This window comes from Balaenoptera ricei, chromosome 9 (assembly GCF_028023285.1).
Source record: "Balaenoptera ricei isolate mBalRic1 chromosome 9, mBalRic1.hap2, whole genome shotgun sequence".
NCBI classification, from domain to species: Eukaryota; Metazoa; Chordata; class Mammalia; order Artiodactyla; family Balaenopteridae; genus Balaenoptera; species Balaenoptera ricei.
Genome location: NC_082647.1, coordinates 4,863,183 through 4,878,283, shown reverse-complemented (window position 1 = coordinate 4,878,283; position 15,101 = coordinate 4,863,183). Strand labels below are relative to the sequence as shown.

Sequence of the window (15,101 nt, the reverse complement as noted above, 5' to 3'; positions counted from 1 at the left end):
CCTGGGTCAGCAAGGATGAATTATTTATTTATTTATTTATTTAATTTATTTATATATTTTTTTGGCCATACTGCCCGGCATGGGGGATCTTAGTTCCCTGACCAGGGATCGAACCTGTGCCCCCTGCAGTGGAAGCACAGAGTCTGGAATGCACTGGACTGCCAGGAAGTCCCTAAGATGAGTTATTTAAATGATAATTCCAAGCAGAGGCTAGAGGAGTGAAAAGGCATAGAATCAGTTAGAATATATGGTTTAATTAGGAAAGTAACCAGTGAGGCAGAAACTATTTGTTGTCATTCCCCTTATTGCTCATTAAATCCCATTCCCATCACGCATTGGTACCATATGCTTCTGAGGACTTGAGGCCCCTCTCCAGCCCAAGAGTATGGTCTTTAATAGTATAAACCAATCACAGTCTATCAGTTCCCCTTACCAATGACTGTTTTTGGCATAGGCTGGTGTTATGAGTTGAACTGTCTCCCAAAAAGACATGTTGGAATCCTCACCCTGGTACCTGTAAATGTGATCATATTTGGAAACAAGGCCTTTGCAGATGGAATCGTGGTAAGATGAGGTCATTAGGGTGGGCCTTAATCCAATATGACTGGTCTTCATAAGAAAAGAACACCATCTGATGATGCAGAAACACACAGGGAGAACACCACGTCATGAAGAGGCAGAGACTGGAGAGATGCATCTATAAACCAAGGAACACCAGGGTTTTCTGACTTTCCTCCTAGAGTCTTTCGAGAGGGCTGGTCCTGCTGACATCTTTTTTTTTTTTTGGCTGTGTTGGGTCTTTGTTGCTGCACGTGGGCTTTCTCTAGTTGTGGTGAGCGGGAGCTACTCTTCGTTGCTGTGTGCGGGCTTCTCACTGCAGTGGCTTCTCCTGTTGCAGAGCACGGGCTCTAGGCATGCGGGCTTCTGTAGTTGTGGCGTGCAAGCTCAGTAGTTGTGGCACACGGGCTTAGTTGCTCTGCGGCATGTGGAATCTTCCTGGATCAAGGCTCGAACCCGTGTCCCCTGTATTGGCAGGCACAGTCTTAACCACTGTGCCACCAGGGAAGCCCCCTGCTGACATCTTGATTTTGACCTTCTACCCTACTGTGAGATAATAAATGTGTGTTGTTTTAGGCTGCCCAGTTTGTGGTACTTTGTTACAGCAGCCCTGGGAAACTCATGGAGCTGGATAATGAAATGAGAGAAAGCAGCTAGGGACTTCCAGGGACACCTTCCTCCCTCTCCTTTTTAGAAAAGAACCAAGATGGGGCATTTCTCCATCTGTCTTTGCCCATTACAGTTACGGTGGATGGAGTGGCTGTACCCATTTCACAACAGCAAGGGGATCTGTCTGAGCACCAAGGCCAATCTGCAGAGTCTGGTAGAACAGAATGTACAGGCCCACAGTGATGTCATGGAATGGTTGAATTATCCTGGGATTTCTGGATTTTCTATTACATGAAATAATAAAATTTGCTATTTCCTGTGCCATCTTAAGGGAAAACACCTTAACTCATACATCAAGGGTTAGTGGTGTCTAGAGGAAATAATTGAAGTCAGGAAGTCTTTTGTTTACTACCAGCTACTGGCCATGGTCACCATTTCCAATAAGTCCTATGCAAAAGGGACGCTCCCTGAAAAGGCACATCCTTTATTACAAGCCAGTTCCAAATTCCATTAAGGCTTCTTCCCTGGTGAAGGGGACGGGCCCATATATGAGTGTTGAGGTCCTCCTGGCCTTTGTATGTGTTTCCCATCCCAGAAACACTCTCCCACCCCACCCTCTCCACCATCAAGCTATTCTCCACCCACCTTCTGGCTTTCAGCTTAGACACCATTGCTTTGAGAAGATTTCATTGACTCCCAAGACAGGTTTAGGTGCCCTGTTAATGGCTTTCTGGGCACCCTGGACTTGCGCCATCTTGGATTACACTGTATTGCAACTGCCTGTTTACTGTTGCTATCTCTCACTAGACTCTAAAGTCTTGGGGGCAGAGACTGTAAATGTCCCACTTACTGTTTCATGCCCAATCTAATACAAGGCCTGTCTCATAGTAGGCACTTGATAAATATGTATTAAGCGAATGAAAGACGTGGCAGTGCTGACAGTCTGCAGTCTAGAGTTTGCAACATTCTGATGAGGGCCATGGAAAAGTGGGGCTGGGTAGGGCTTTGGCAAAATACAAAGGAGTGAGCCTTTGCCCCCAGCCTCTGGGTCCTATACTGGGATTCCTCCACACTCCTGACCTTTCCTTTTCCTCCCACATTCTACTTTTCTTTCTAGTTCCCTTCAAAAATTTCTAGATCTGGCCCTTATTTGAACTGAATAGGTTAAAAAAAAAAAAAAGGAATGACCATGGGTTACCTAGCATGACCAACTAATCTACTACTTTTCCTAGGGAAAAAACAGTTTAAAAGTGCTTTTAAGGGACTTAAAAGCTGCTGGTCCAGTGGTAGGACTCCACACTTCCTCTGCAGGGGACATGGGTTCCATCCCTGGTCGGGGGAACTAAGATCCCACAAGCTGTTCGGCAAGACCCTCCAAAAAAACCCCAAAAAAACCCATGTGCTTTTAACACCAGTTAAACTACATGGAACTATGTCTCCAGAAAGCTCCTAAAAAATAATGTCAGGAATTTATTATAGGGAGGGAGGAGGAAAGAAGTGGGACTTTCAGTACCTTCATAACATAGTCGGTAGGTGGTTGCCTACTTCGGTCCCAGGGTTCCAGTAAGAACTTTTGGACATCATCCCATCTTTGATACTTGAAAACATTTTCCATAATGATCTTGGTGTAGTGTTAACCCAATCGGAGGTCATTCATTCCTAAAGGCTGACCATGCATTTGTTTTATAGGTTTTTCTTCTACAGAGGAAGGCATGCAATGTTCTGGTAGGTATAAGAATTCTAACGGCAATTTTTTTCTTTATTCATTCAAAAAACATTTGGGTGCCTCCCATGAATGCACCAAATACTGTGCTAAGCATCCGGTGATCAATGGTAAGATATTCAGGAGCCCTATCCTAGCGGAGTTTATATTCCAATGGGAGGACAGACTACAAATAAAAATAAAAATTTGCTCCAAGTGTTGTGAATGAAAGCAATAGACTGTTGAGATAGAGAGTAAGGTGCAGGGAGGGCACCCAGTGGGTGATCACAGACAACTAATCTAAGAAGGTGACATTTGAGCGGAGACTTCAAGGATGAGAAGGAGTCAGCCTTCGGAAATGGGGTCACGTTCACCGTAAGTCAGTTAAAAATAGCCCGCAGTCTCTCCAGCTGCAAGGTTGGACGTATGGGCAACGAGGCTCCGCCGCCAGCACTAAAGATGGCGGACATGGGGGGGCGGGTGCGGGGCGTGCCCGCGCCGTGATTGGTCAGTCAGGAGAGGCGTCACGTGGGCGGCGGCGAGCATCCGGGCTCCCGGCAGAGGCGCTGCGGAGGCTCCCGGGAGCGGGCGGCGCGGCGTGAGCGCGGCAAGCGGACAGCGGCGGGGCCTCCCGGGCAGCCAGCGTGGACCGAGAGGCGCGCGTGCCGAGCATGGCGGGCTCCCTGCCTCCCTGCGTGGTGGACTGCGGCACCGGGTAAGAGCCGCGGGCGCCCACCCCGCTCCCGCGCGGCCCCGCTCCAGCCCCGGCGCCGAGCACCTGCCCGCGGCCCGCCCCCTCTCTCACCTGGAGGCGCCCCGCCCGGGGCGCGGGTCTCGGCCGACAGCTGGGCAGGTTCGGGCGGCCGGCCCGTCTCCGCGCCCCGCTCCTCTCCTCCACGCCCGCGAGGGCCACGCGCGGAGCTCGCTCCCCTTGATGCGAAGAGGACCGAGGGGGCGGAGTCGGGCCGGCTCGCCTCGCCTCCCACCTCCTTTCTCCGCGCTCGGCCGGGGCCTCCCGGGATGCCAGCTTTCGGGCAGGCGGACCCCGCTGCCGTCACTTGCCTTCTGCCTCCCTGACGGTGCCCCTGCCTTCTCACGTTCTTAAAAGGGGCCCTCGTTTTGGGTTCCCAAACGCATGCCATTTCTCCTTGCTGAGGATTCTCACTTACTTGTGGAGGTTTTTATATTCATCTACCAAGTTGACACCTTTTTTTTGCAGCCCACTCTGCTCTCTTCTAGGAGTGAATGGTTCTCTCGGGCTAAGCTCTTGCTTTAGTTTGCATAGAGTTGCCTTTTCACTTAAAAAAAAAGAAGACTCCATTTTGAAAAACAGAAAGTCTAAATTTGGGAAAGCCTGTTTGTGGTATAGGTTTTATTTCGCATTACTTTTGGGGTGTGATTGCTTCTTTTGATGTTGTTGAGATATGCACAAGAGACCTTAGGAAATGTCCTGCACTTTCTTTCAGTGGCCCCCGCTTCGCTGGTTTTAGGAAGGTGCTCACCGAATCCATCTAGCTGGTGGTTTAGAAATTCAAGCTTGCCTGCTAAATTTAGCCTCTTCAAGATCTTTCAAGATGGGGTTTTAATCATTTTTTCCACAAAATATTCCGTGGTATGTTCACCTTAGCCTTGATTCTTTTCTGTAGAGAAATGCACTTGGTTTAGTTTCCTTGACAACCTTGTAGGGGTGTCTTCTTTAATTTGCTTCAGTCCGTCTCCTACGGATCGTTCTTTCCTTTTGCTGCTGAAGCCACCGGTAGTGGTTACAGGCTGGAAAAAACTGCCTCTTTGCTTGTACTAATTTTCCTTTTTGAAATACACATTGTACCAGAAGTTCCGGGGCTCTTTATTTTAGAAGTTGTTTGCTACCCAAAACCCAAGCCCAAACCAGTACTGATATTAACGCCCCCACCCAGTCGTTGGCTTCCTTATTCAACCCCTCCTCCCAGGAACTGGTGTTCACCCCACACCCACCTGAGGTCTGTTTGTGTCAAGAGTGCAGGCAGCAGGTAAAAGAATTTTTCCTTCTCACATTTGCACGTGAGATTTTTTGTTTTTGTGGTTTTGGTCTCGTAAAACTATTGAAATACAAAGCATTTCTTGGCAGAAGCAATAGAATGTGCCCACGGGGTTTGTCATACCTCTACTAATAGTAAGCTGGGGACCTTACTCATCATTCTTGCTGTAAATATCTAAAATGTGCTGCTCAGTTTTGACCTTTTGAGGTAGGTGGTATCTCACTTGGAGATGTAACTTCAGAATATCTTTGTTTTATGGCCCAGTTATGTTATTGTCTTCAGGCTGTCGTAGGCTTTGGTGTCAGGACTTAGAAACAGTGGCTGGGAATCTTCCCAGTGGGTTTCACATGGACATGTTCTGTTGTGGAAACAACGGTGGTTAATTATAAATTTCCAGTGTCCAGTGTTTGGCCACATGGAGCAGCCTGGAAGAGCCTAAATTTATTTAAGCATGATAGTAGCTCTTATATTTCCCATAGAGCTAAGTGGTTTTTGGATTGACTTTTACCTCAAAATACAATAAAAAGGGGTAAAATGCAGATGAAAAATAACTGGGACCAAGGAAGAGAATGGGCCTGGGGCATCACCCTAAACTGTAGACCAGTGGTGCAGCCGGCCGGCCTCACATTTGGCCTTAGTCTTCCTGTCTGACAAAATTATAAGAGGGTCACCATCAGTTATGTAGTTCCTGTCATCGGGAAGGAAGGGAAATACCTGTTTCTCAGGTGAAAAAACTTTTCCTAGTACTAAATTCTAACAGAAAAATTCACACTGAATTATACATAGTGGACATTAATGATTGAGTAGACAGTGTACTAAATAGTATTTTTTAATTGCAAATAAATTTCATCCTGGGAGCCTGGCCTCCTCTGATGAGCCCTGAGACCAGCTCAGTGAGCACAGGCGAGCTGGGAGCCACGATAATCTGGACCACGGCTCTGCCTGCTCCAGAGATGAAGCTTCATTTACTTAAGTGAATCACTAGGCTGCTTAGTGTTCAGAGAATATCCCACAAATCCTAGTGTTACTTCTCTTAACTGGACTTTTCGTCTTTTTGAAGATTTTTATATTTTTAAACTTACTTTGAAAAATGTCAGATCTACTGAAAAGCTGCAATAAGAGTACTGAAAAACCTGCTATATATTCTCCATCCAGTTTACCAACTACTAACATTTGCTTTATTGTTCTCTATATACTATACACATTATCATTTTTCTGAACTGTTTGTAAGTCGCAGACGTCGTGCTGTTTTATACCAAGATACTTCAGTGTATCCTTTATGAAAACAAAGACCTTCTCTCATATAGTCACAGACCAGTGATCAAAATCAGAAAATTTAACATTTATGCAGTAGCGTTGTCTACTAAGTCTGGATCCATGAACGGTCCCATTACGCCTCTGGACGCTCAGCTCTCTGCCCTCATCCGGCACCGTACACTGTGTGTGCCTGTGATCATGTCTTTTTAGTCTCGTTTCACTGGACCGGTTCCTTAGCCTTTTTCTGTCTTTCAGGACAGCGACATTTTTGACAGTCAGTTATGGATAATGTTCCTCAATTTAGGCTTGTCTGGTGTTTCTTTATGACAGATACAGGGTGTATATTTTTGTCAGGAGTACCACAGAAGTGATGTCAAAGCTTCTCAGTGCATCACATCAGAAGGCTTTTCCCCTCCAGCTTTATTGAGATGTACTTGACACACAACATTGCATAAGTTTAAGGTTACAATGTGTTGATTTGGTACATTTATATATTGCAAAATGATTATCACATTACGATACTAACACCTCCATCCCGTAATTAATTACCTTTTTTTTTTTTTTTTTTTTGTGGGGAGAATATTTAAGATCCACTTGTCTTGGCAACTTTCAAGTATAAAACAGTATTATGAACTGTAATCATTGTGTTGCCCATTAGCTCCCCAGAACTTACTCATCCTGTCAGAAGGCTGAAGATAGTTGATGGCGTTCATTTGGATTATTCGGATACGGTGGTGTCGACTAGATTTCTCCATTGGACGGTTACTGTTTTCCCCTTTGTAATTAATGTCGTTTGTGGAGAGATATTATGAGATTATGCAAATACCCTGTTCTTCCTTAAACTTTCACCCATTAGTTTTAGTATCCATTGGTGGTGATTCTTGTTCTAATGGATTATTACAGTGATGGTTGCAATATTGTGGTTTTATTTTTAAAACTCCAGTATTTTCTACATTTATTAGTTAACATTTTACTATAAGGATGCACTTTTCTGTGGCTCCCATTTATTTATTTATCGTCTGTATGGGTTATTATCTTGTTCAAAGAGTTATTTCTGTCATTCTTACTATATTCAATGGATTATTATTTCTTATTGCCATTATTTGTTTTGATGCTTAAATTGTCCGGATGTGGCCAGCAGAAGCCCATTCGGGCTGTTTCTGGAGTTCTTTAGACATGTCCCCATCATTTTTTGAGCATTTTGTTATTATCAAAAGACTGCAACGTAGCCAGTGCAGTGCATTTGTCTTTTTGCATTTTTTGTTTGAGCATCTCTGAGATAGGTTTCTAGAAGTGGGATTTCTGGGTCAAAGGATAAGTGCATGTGTAATTTTGCTAGACAGTGTCAAATCCCACTCAGTAGTGTGTGTCTTCACCAGCAACGTGTGAGAGTTCCTACGGCTTCCTACGGACTTACCAGCAGAGTAATTGCCAAATTAAAATTTTTTTTCCCAATCTAGAAGGTAGGAAATGATATCTTATTGTAGTTTTAATTTGAATTTCTTACATTATTATGTGGGAAGATGAGCATCTTTTCATATGGTTAAGAGGCATTTGCGTTTCTGTTTTCTGTCTCTTCTTTTCTCTAGCCAGTTTTTCTGTGGGTTTTTAGTCTTTTGCTTCTTTATTTTCAGAAGCTCTTTATGGATTGAGGTGTGGTGAGGGTCCCACAGACCACCCGCAGGTTCATTGATTTGCTAGGAACGAGCACAGGATGATAGTGAAAAGGTAAAAGCAAGAACAGCCAAGGAAAAAGGCACATGGGGCAGAGTCTGGAGGAAACCAGGAGCAAGCATCCGGAATCCTTTCTCAGTGGAGTCACACAGATGTGCTTAAATCACAGCCAATTGTGACACACGTGTGAAACGTTGTTTACCGGGGAAGCTTGTTCGAGACTCAGTGCCCAGAGTTTTTATTGGGGGCTGGCCATGGCACCTCCTGCCTAGCACAAACCAGAATTCCAGAGTCTCAGAAGGAAAGCAGGTGTTCAGCATAAACTGTATTTGTGTTAATTTTATAATCTGCTACTTTACAAAATGATTTTATTGTTTGTATGAATTTTTCCCTTGATCTTTAGGGTTTTCCAGGTACAGAATTTTGTTATTGGCAAATAGAGATTGTTTTCCCTCTTCCTTTCCGTTTTTAGGAGCTCTAATTGCCTTTTTTTTTTTTCTTTATTTTGACATACTGCAGTGGCTATTGCCTCCAAATAATGTTAAATAGGAGTGGAGTTAGTGGGCATTATCCTTTTGTTCCTTACTTTAGTGGAATAGTTTCTGGTGTTTGTAAAATAAGTAAGATGCTGGCTTTTGGGCTGCTGTGTGTATGTACATACTTACACACGTATACAAATATATGTCAAGAAAGTTATACAAATATGTTAAGAAAGTACCTGTCAACTGCTATATTTTGGAATGTTACAACATGAATGAGTGTTGCATGTTGTATGATTTCTTTATAATAGATGGAACGTGTGGTTTTCTTCCTTAGCCAGTTAATATGGTGGATTTCCTAATATTGAACCACTCTTGCATTCTGTAATAATCCCTACTTGATCATGCTGCATTATTTTTTGATGTGTAGGAGATTCTGTTAATGTTTTATTTAGATTTTCATGTCAGTATGAGTTATAGTTTAGTTTTCTGGTGCATTCTTTTTCAGATTTCGGGATCAATGTTACACTCTCTTCATAAAACAAATTAGGAAGTTTTCTTTCTTTTTCTGTGCTCTGGAATAGTTGAAGTAGTTTTGGGACTCTCCGAGTTTTAAGGTCTTGGTAGAATTCCCCAGTGAAACTGTCTGAGCTTAGTGCTTTCTTGAGAGGAGAGTCCTGCTGTTCTTTACATTTCTTCTAAGGCTGGTTAGACTTCCCACCTCGAGTGGAGTCAATTTTGGTATGTTGTATTTGTCTAAAGAAAAATTCTCTTTCATCTAGATTTTTCAAATTTATGTATGCAGTAGTCTCATGATTTTTAAAAATCTTTGTTTTTATGGCTATTTTTCCCTTTGTTGCTCACATTTATTTTGTTTTCGTCCTTTTTTCTTCATGGCTTTCCTAATGATGTGCCTATTTTGTGGATCTTTTTTTTTTAAAAGATAAGCTTTGGGGTTTACTTATTAGTTCTGTTATTTTTCTCTTTTTTGACTTATTTCTACTTTTATCTTTATTTCTTCTGCCTTCCTTTTTTTTTTTTTTGTTTTTGAGTTGGATATTAATTCATTTTAATTTTCCCTTTATATTGAAAAAGTATTTAATTTTGGCTGTTATGTCTTTAACTATATGTATCTCTTATGTATAGGGATTTGGGTATAGTTTCTCATTATCATTTTCAAGACATTTCTGTATTTTTCTTTTGTATTTCCCTCAACTCAATATTTCTATACCAGTATGTTTTAAAATTCTCAGGTAAAAGGGCCTTTTTGTTTTTTGGTTTTGTTTTTAATTCTAGTTTTATTACATTATGGTCAGAGTGCTGTTTATATTCTGTTCTTTAGACTTCACTGTGTCTAAGATATGGTCAATTTTGTGAGTGTTCTGTATGTACTTGGAAAGAGGAATATTCCCTATTGGTATGTTCAGAGTTCAGTGTACATCTATATGAGCTATCTTATTGATGATGTTATTTAGGTCTTCCAGTTTTTTTGTTCACTTACTCTTTGACTGAGAATGGTATGTTAAGTGCTCCTATCACTAGTGTGTTTCTTGTTTATTTTTTCTTGCTTTGTGAAAGTTACTGCTGCCTTATTGAGTGCCTGCATGTGTAGATTTAGCTTATTGATTTTGAACTTCACCAGGGGTGATATAGGTGGGTTGTTTGTTGGGAAATCTCCTGGTCTTATGGTCTTTGGCTCTTTCCTCTTGAGCTGGTCATTTTCCCCAGAGGATATACTTCTGATCATCTGCTTGGAGGGTGGGGTCTGAGTGCTTGTGTTATGAGAGCTGAGTTGGGGGCGGAGAAGGGCGTGGGAGAGGGCCTCTGAGCCGTTAGCTTTTTTCTGTATTCAGTCAGGTAACCCCTTTCTTTTCAGAATGGTTCCTGGACTCGCCCAGGCCAGGTGACTTGGGAGTCCGAAGGCCCTTGGCTTTACACTCCTCAGAGTCAGCTTGCGGGAACGCGGGCGTCAGGGAAGGGTGGTCACCCCGAGGTGGGGGGCGGGAGGGGGCAGTATCGCCTCAGCTTCGTGTTTGGGGCCCTTCAGTCCTGGTTCCACAGGTGCCTGTGCAGGCACCCATTCCGGGGCTTTTCAGGGTCCGCGGTGTGTTGGGCTGGTTCTCAGCTTTGCCCACTGCTGGATTTTGTACACCTCCAAAGCTACTTACTACTGATCCTCTGCTATCCAGGGCCAGAATTTTGCTGTTACCTCCTCTTCTTTTCTCCCTATTGTTGTGGTTTATATATCTTCAAAAAATCATTTTCCTTTGGTTTTAGTGGGGCTTCGGGACAGAGTGAAATTAGATCACGTTTAGTCCACCGTTTTACCCTGGAAGTCAGAGTTCACTTGATAGTGCGCCAAACCCACAAAGAGGCCACACATCATGATCTTATATTTACTAGCCATAGGGCAAAGAATGCTGCTGTAGAAGAAGAAATGGACAGGTATATAGGGTAATGTAAAACTTACAGATCAAATAGAGAAAAAGAAAAAAAAGGATATTGGATTTAGATAAAATAATTAATGAATTTGAACTTTCATGTTTAACTGTGTTCTGTAAACAGAGACTACCCTTTTCTGTATGACAGACAACCCAAGAAACGTTTGAAGAACTTCATCATATGTTAATATACAGTGTACAGTGTGGGGAGTGTATATTATTTAGAACTCTATCATTAGGATCTGGGAGCAATTTTAGTTTTATCAAAATCATATTCTGAGTCAGTGTAGTCACTTTTTTAAAAACTGAAAACATCTTAGGAGGGGGTAGAGCTATTCTGGTTGAAGTTGGGCGTTTGAGACTGGACCTCATAAGAGGTCTCAGTCAAAAAAACCTCCCTGCAGGATACAGTTTCAAAAACACTGTTTTAAAATGTGACATTTCCACTTTCACACATAAATTAATCGAGCTTACATTGTCACCTTCTGCTCTAGACACATGGTTGTAGGCGGGATATATATAAGTGTGTTGAGTTGACGGCAGTCAGATTAATCCTTCTCACTGCAGGCAGTTACTGCTGTGGGCAGAGGGGCCTTTAACAAGAGGAGCGAAAGAAGTTTTGCACAAGGACCTTTTAAAATGTTTGGGGCAAATAAGGATATGCTTTATTTACAGAAAGAGACATTGGAGGATACATGAGAATAGGATGGAAGGCGAAATGGGGTAGATGGGTGTAGGAGTGAGAGTGAGACTTTTTATAGGTACCTTTTTAGAGTGTTTGGAAGTTTGAACTATGAGAACATATTTGGTTAACAGGCAGAGTTGTAACTCTTGGTCTTGCTGTATGCAGCTATTGATCTGTTTCCGTATCTTCTGTCTGTCCTGATTTCCGTATGAGAAAAGGTCTCAGGTCAGGGGATGTGTGGAAGGTGACACTGAGTTTGAGAATATGGCTGGCAGTCTGTAAGCTTAGTTTATGTATTTTTGAGAATGATGCTTGCCCCCACCATGCTGGCTGTCCTTTGGGAAGATGGTGTTCAAATAAACAAACAAAAAACCAAAGCCTTTTAATGTAAAAGTTGTTGATCTTATTTCCTTATGTACACATGTTTGGGAAAATCTGATTGATGTGTCTCTTCATGTATCAGGTATATCAGATGTACACAGAACTGGAAGAAACGATACAAAATTTTAGTGTAAGGAGAGACTTTCAAGGTAGAAACTGCAAAGGAAATTATTCAGGAAAATAACTGGTAGATTTGATCACCTAAATTATTTAAACAATTGTATTTCAGAAAATGTATAACTGAAGGTAAACAACAAACTCAGAAAAATTAGTAATATATATGAGCAAGCATTGATATCCTCAATATGTAAGAGTTTACACAAATTGATAAGATCCAAAAGTCTAGTAGAAAAATTATCAAGGATAATTCATGGAAGAAATACAGATCATGACTACACATCAAATAACATTCAGTAGTAAAATAAAATTATTGACTATGAGATCCTTTTACTTTTTGAATTAGGAGATATTTTCCAGAAATGGTAATGTTTAACATTGAAGTAGGGATTGTTATTACTCACCTTGTACCAATGAAGCAACTAAAGTAGGAGGGATTAAAGTCACAGAGCTAGTGCTGCGCTTTGAACCCAGCACTCTGGGCCTCATTAACTCCCTCACAGTGTGAAAATACACTGTTTTGCCACTATTTTTACTATGAACTTCCCTCTGAGAACTGCTTTAGCTGCATCCCATAGATTGTGTAGGATTGTGTTTTTACTGGCATTTGTCTCAAGGTATCTTGTAATTTCCTCTTTGGTTTCATTGTTGACCCATTGGTTTTTTAGCACAACTGTTTTCAAATCGTATCTATATATGGCCAGTAACATAAGTCTGCTTCATTTTTGTTGGTTGTGTAGCATTTTATTGAATGATTGCAATATAGTTTATTTAATTTATCCTCTATTTATGGCATTTGAGTGTTTCCAGTTTTTTCGTTGTTTTGCTGTTATAATGCTGTAGAGAGCATTTTTTGTGCTTATCTTTTCATACATGTAAAAGTGCTTCTGTGGGGGTAAATACCTAGAAATGTGCTATTTGGACAGTAGGGTGTATGCATTTAAAACTATTTGGATAATATGGTATATGCATTTACATTGTTGATAAGTAATGTGAAACTTCTCTTTATAATGACACTTCAGCCTTTTAATAACACCCATGTATAATTTACTACCACCTTCTTCAGTATTGGCCCAGATTTTGAATGGTTTTGCATTAAATTTATAGGTGAATTTAGTGATATGTGATGTTTCTTTTAAAACTCTTGACTCATCCTGTATGAATAAGGTGTGTCTCTGTTTGTCTCCTTGTATATGGAGAGTTCCTCACATCATATGGTTTATTCTCAAGGGTAGTATTTTTCTGTGTTGTTGCCGTTGTGAATGGGATGTTTTCATCCAGTGTATAGTCTCACTTGTTACTGGTAGGAAAGTTGATGATTTTTGTCTCTTCATTGAGTAACTGGCCATCTTGCTGAATTCCCTATTGCTTTTAGTTTTTCACTTAATTTCCTTTGATATTCCAGGTCTGTAATTATGATTTACAAATAAATTTTGCCTCCTCTTTCCCAGTATTATTCCTTTTATTTAGTTATTTGTGATTTGTATTATCTGGTTCTTCCAAAACAATGTTAAATGAGAATTATGGTGGTGGGTCTCCTTGGCTTCATTCTGTCTTCAATAGGAATGCTTCTAGTTTTTCACTGTCCTTTGGTTTGAGAGATTTTTTTTCCCCCCTATTATCTCTTCCTAAGGATTAACTATTTCTGTTTTGAGCCTTTTTTTTTTTCCACTACTAGATTATTTTTATCACACCTTAATTACATAAATAGTTTGCATTGAAAAGCATTTCCTACATTTTTTTCCCATAGAATACTTAAACACACAGTATTCTAAATAAGACAGACTCGGTACATCTGAGTCCTTTCTTCTGAGCCTCTAGCCAGTATTAAAGTTCAACATTATAGGTACATTTTATCTGATAATGTGGTAGGTGTAGATGGTTTTGTTAGAACGTGAGCTTGAGGATGGGGAGCTTGCGTTACATAAACGTTCACAGATGATCGCATGTGGTATAGTTTAGTCAGTGATTCCTGGGCTGGTTGATCATCAGAACCATGGCAGGGGATGTTTGAACTATGGAAGCCCAGGCTCCTTCTCTGTGATTCTGGGACAGGCCCTGGGAATGTGTATTTTCAGAAGCTTCCCAGGTGATCTGATCAGTCAGGCTTGGTACATTCTTTCTAGATGCCTACCCAGATGATCTTAAACTCACCTGCCAGATAATGTGGGCCATGCTACTGTGAAAAACTCAATCTGAAATCATGTTTCTAACAGGTGACCATTTAAAAAAAAGTATAATTCACATCATTTATTGTACGGCTTTCATTTATTTATTTTTACATTACATTTTTCTTTTTTTTAAATTGAAGTATAGTTGATTTACAATGTTGTGTTAGTTTCTGGTGTATGGCAAAGTGATTCAGTTATACATATATATATTCTTTTTCATTATAGATTATTACAAGATATTGAATATAGTTCTCTGTGCTGTACAGTAGGACCTTGTTGTTTATCTGTTTTATATATAGTAGTTTGTATCTGCTAATCCCGAACTCCTAATTTCTCCCTCCCCCCTCTTTCCCCTTTGGTCATCATAAGTTTGTTTTCTGTGTTTGTGAGTCTAACAGGTGAACATTTTGGGGAACATTGTGAGGACAAGGGCCGTGTTTCCCCTCCTCTCCCTCTCTCAGTGTCCTCGTATATGCCTGCTACATAATTTCTAGCTAGTAAACTGGTTGGAATGTTTCTTTGTTTGCATAAATGGTGTCTTGAACACTTTACCTGTTTAAGAGTTGTGTTTTACTTGTTGATTTCTTTTTGGTTGTGTTCTTTGTATATTTGCACCATTGTAAGATCATCTCTAATGGGGTGTGCCAATTTAGCACTGGGTTGTCCTCCTAGGAGAGAATTTTAGGAGGGACACTTGTTAGTTATATTTACAGTGTTCTGTTTAATAGGGTCTTGTTGAAGTTCTATATGAACCTGTATTGATGAAGATTTTGTTAAAATTTGAATGTCTCTTAAAAAATATTGTTACATGTTCCTTACGTTGTGATTATTCAAAGTGAGAAAACCTCAAGTGTATTTGATGCTATATAAAAAATAGCACAGGAAGATTCAAAGACATTAAATTACCATAAAGTGATCTGAGTCATTTGTGCTTTTGCCAGTGGTTTTAATGGTTTCAGTTTTGCTAGCAAAGGAAGGGAAGACCTCATAGTTAGTTGTTAGTACCTAC

General features: G+C 41.0%; 1 protein-coding gene across 3 annotated transcripts in view; it reads left to right on the top strand.

Moving 5' to 3' along the window:
* The first annotated feature begins 3,441 nt into the window (after nt 1–3,441).
* Nucleotides 3,442–15,101, top strand: part of LOC132371336 (actin-related protein 3B) — a 63,111-nt gene continuing 51,451 nt past the window's right edge. For 2 of the 3 annotated variants that reach the window (XM_059932567.1, XM_059932566.1), the window contains exon 1: nt 3,444–3,584. In XM_059932567.1, coding sequence (XP_059788550.1) covers nt 3,541–3,584 — 44 coding nt within the window. In that variant the 5' untranslated portion in view covers nt 3,444–3,540. Of the gene's footprint in view, nt 3,585–15,101 lie in introns of all 3 variants that reach the window. The other variant, XM_059932570.1, reaches the window with a different exon arrangement.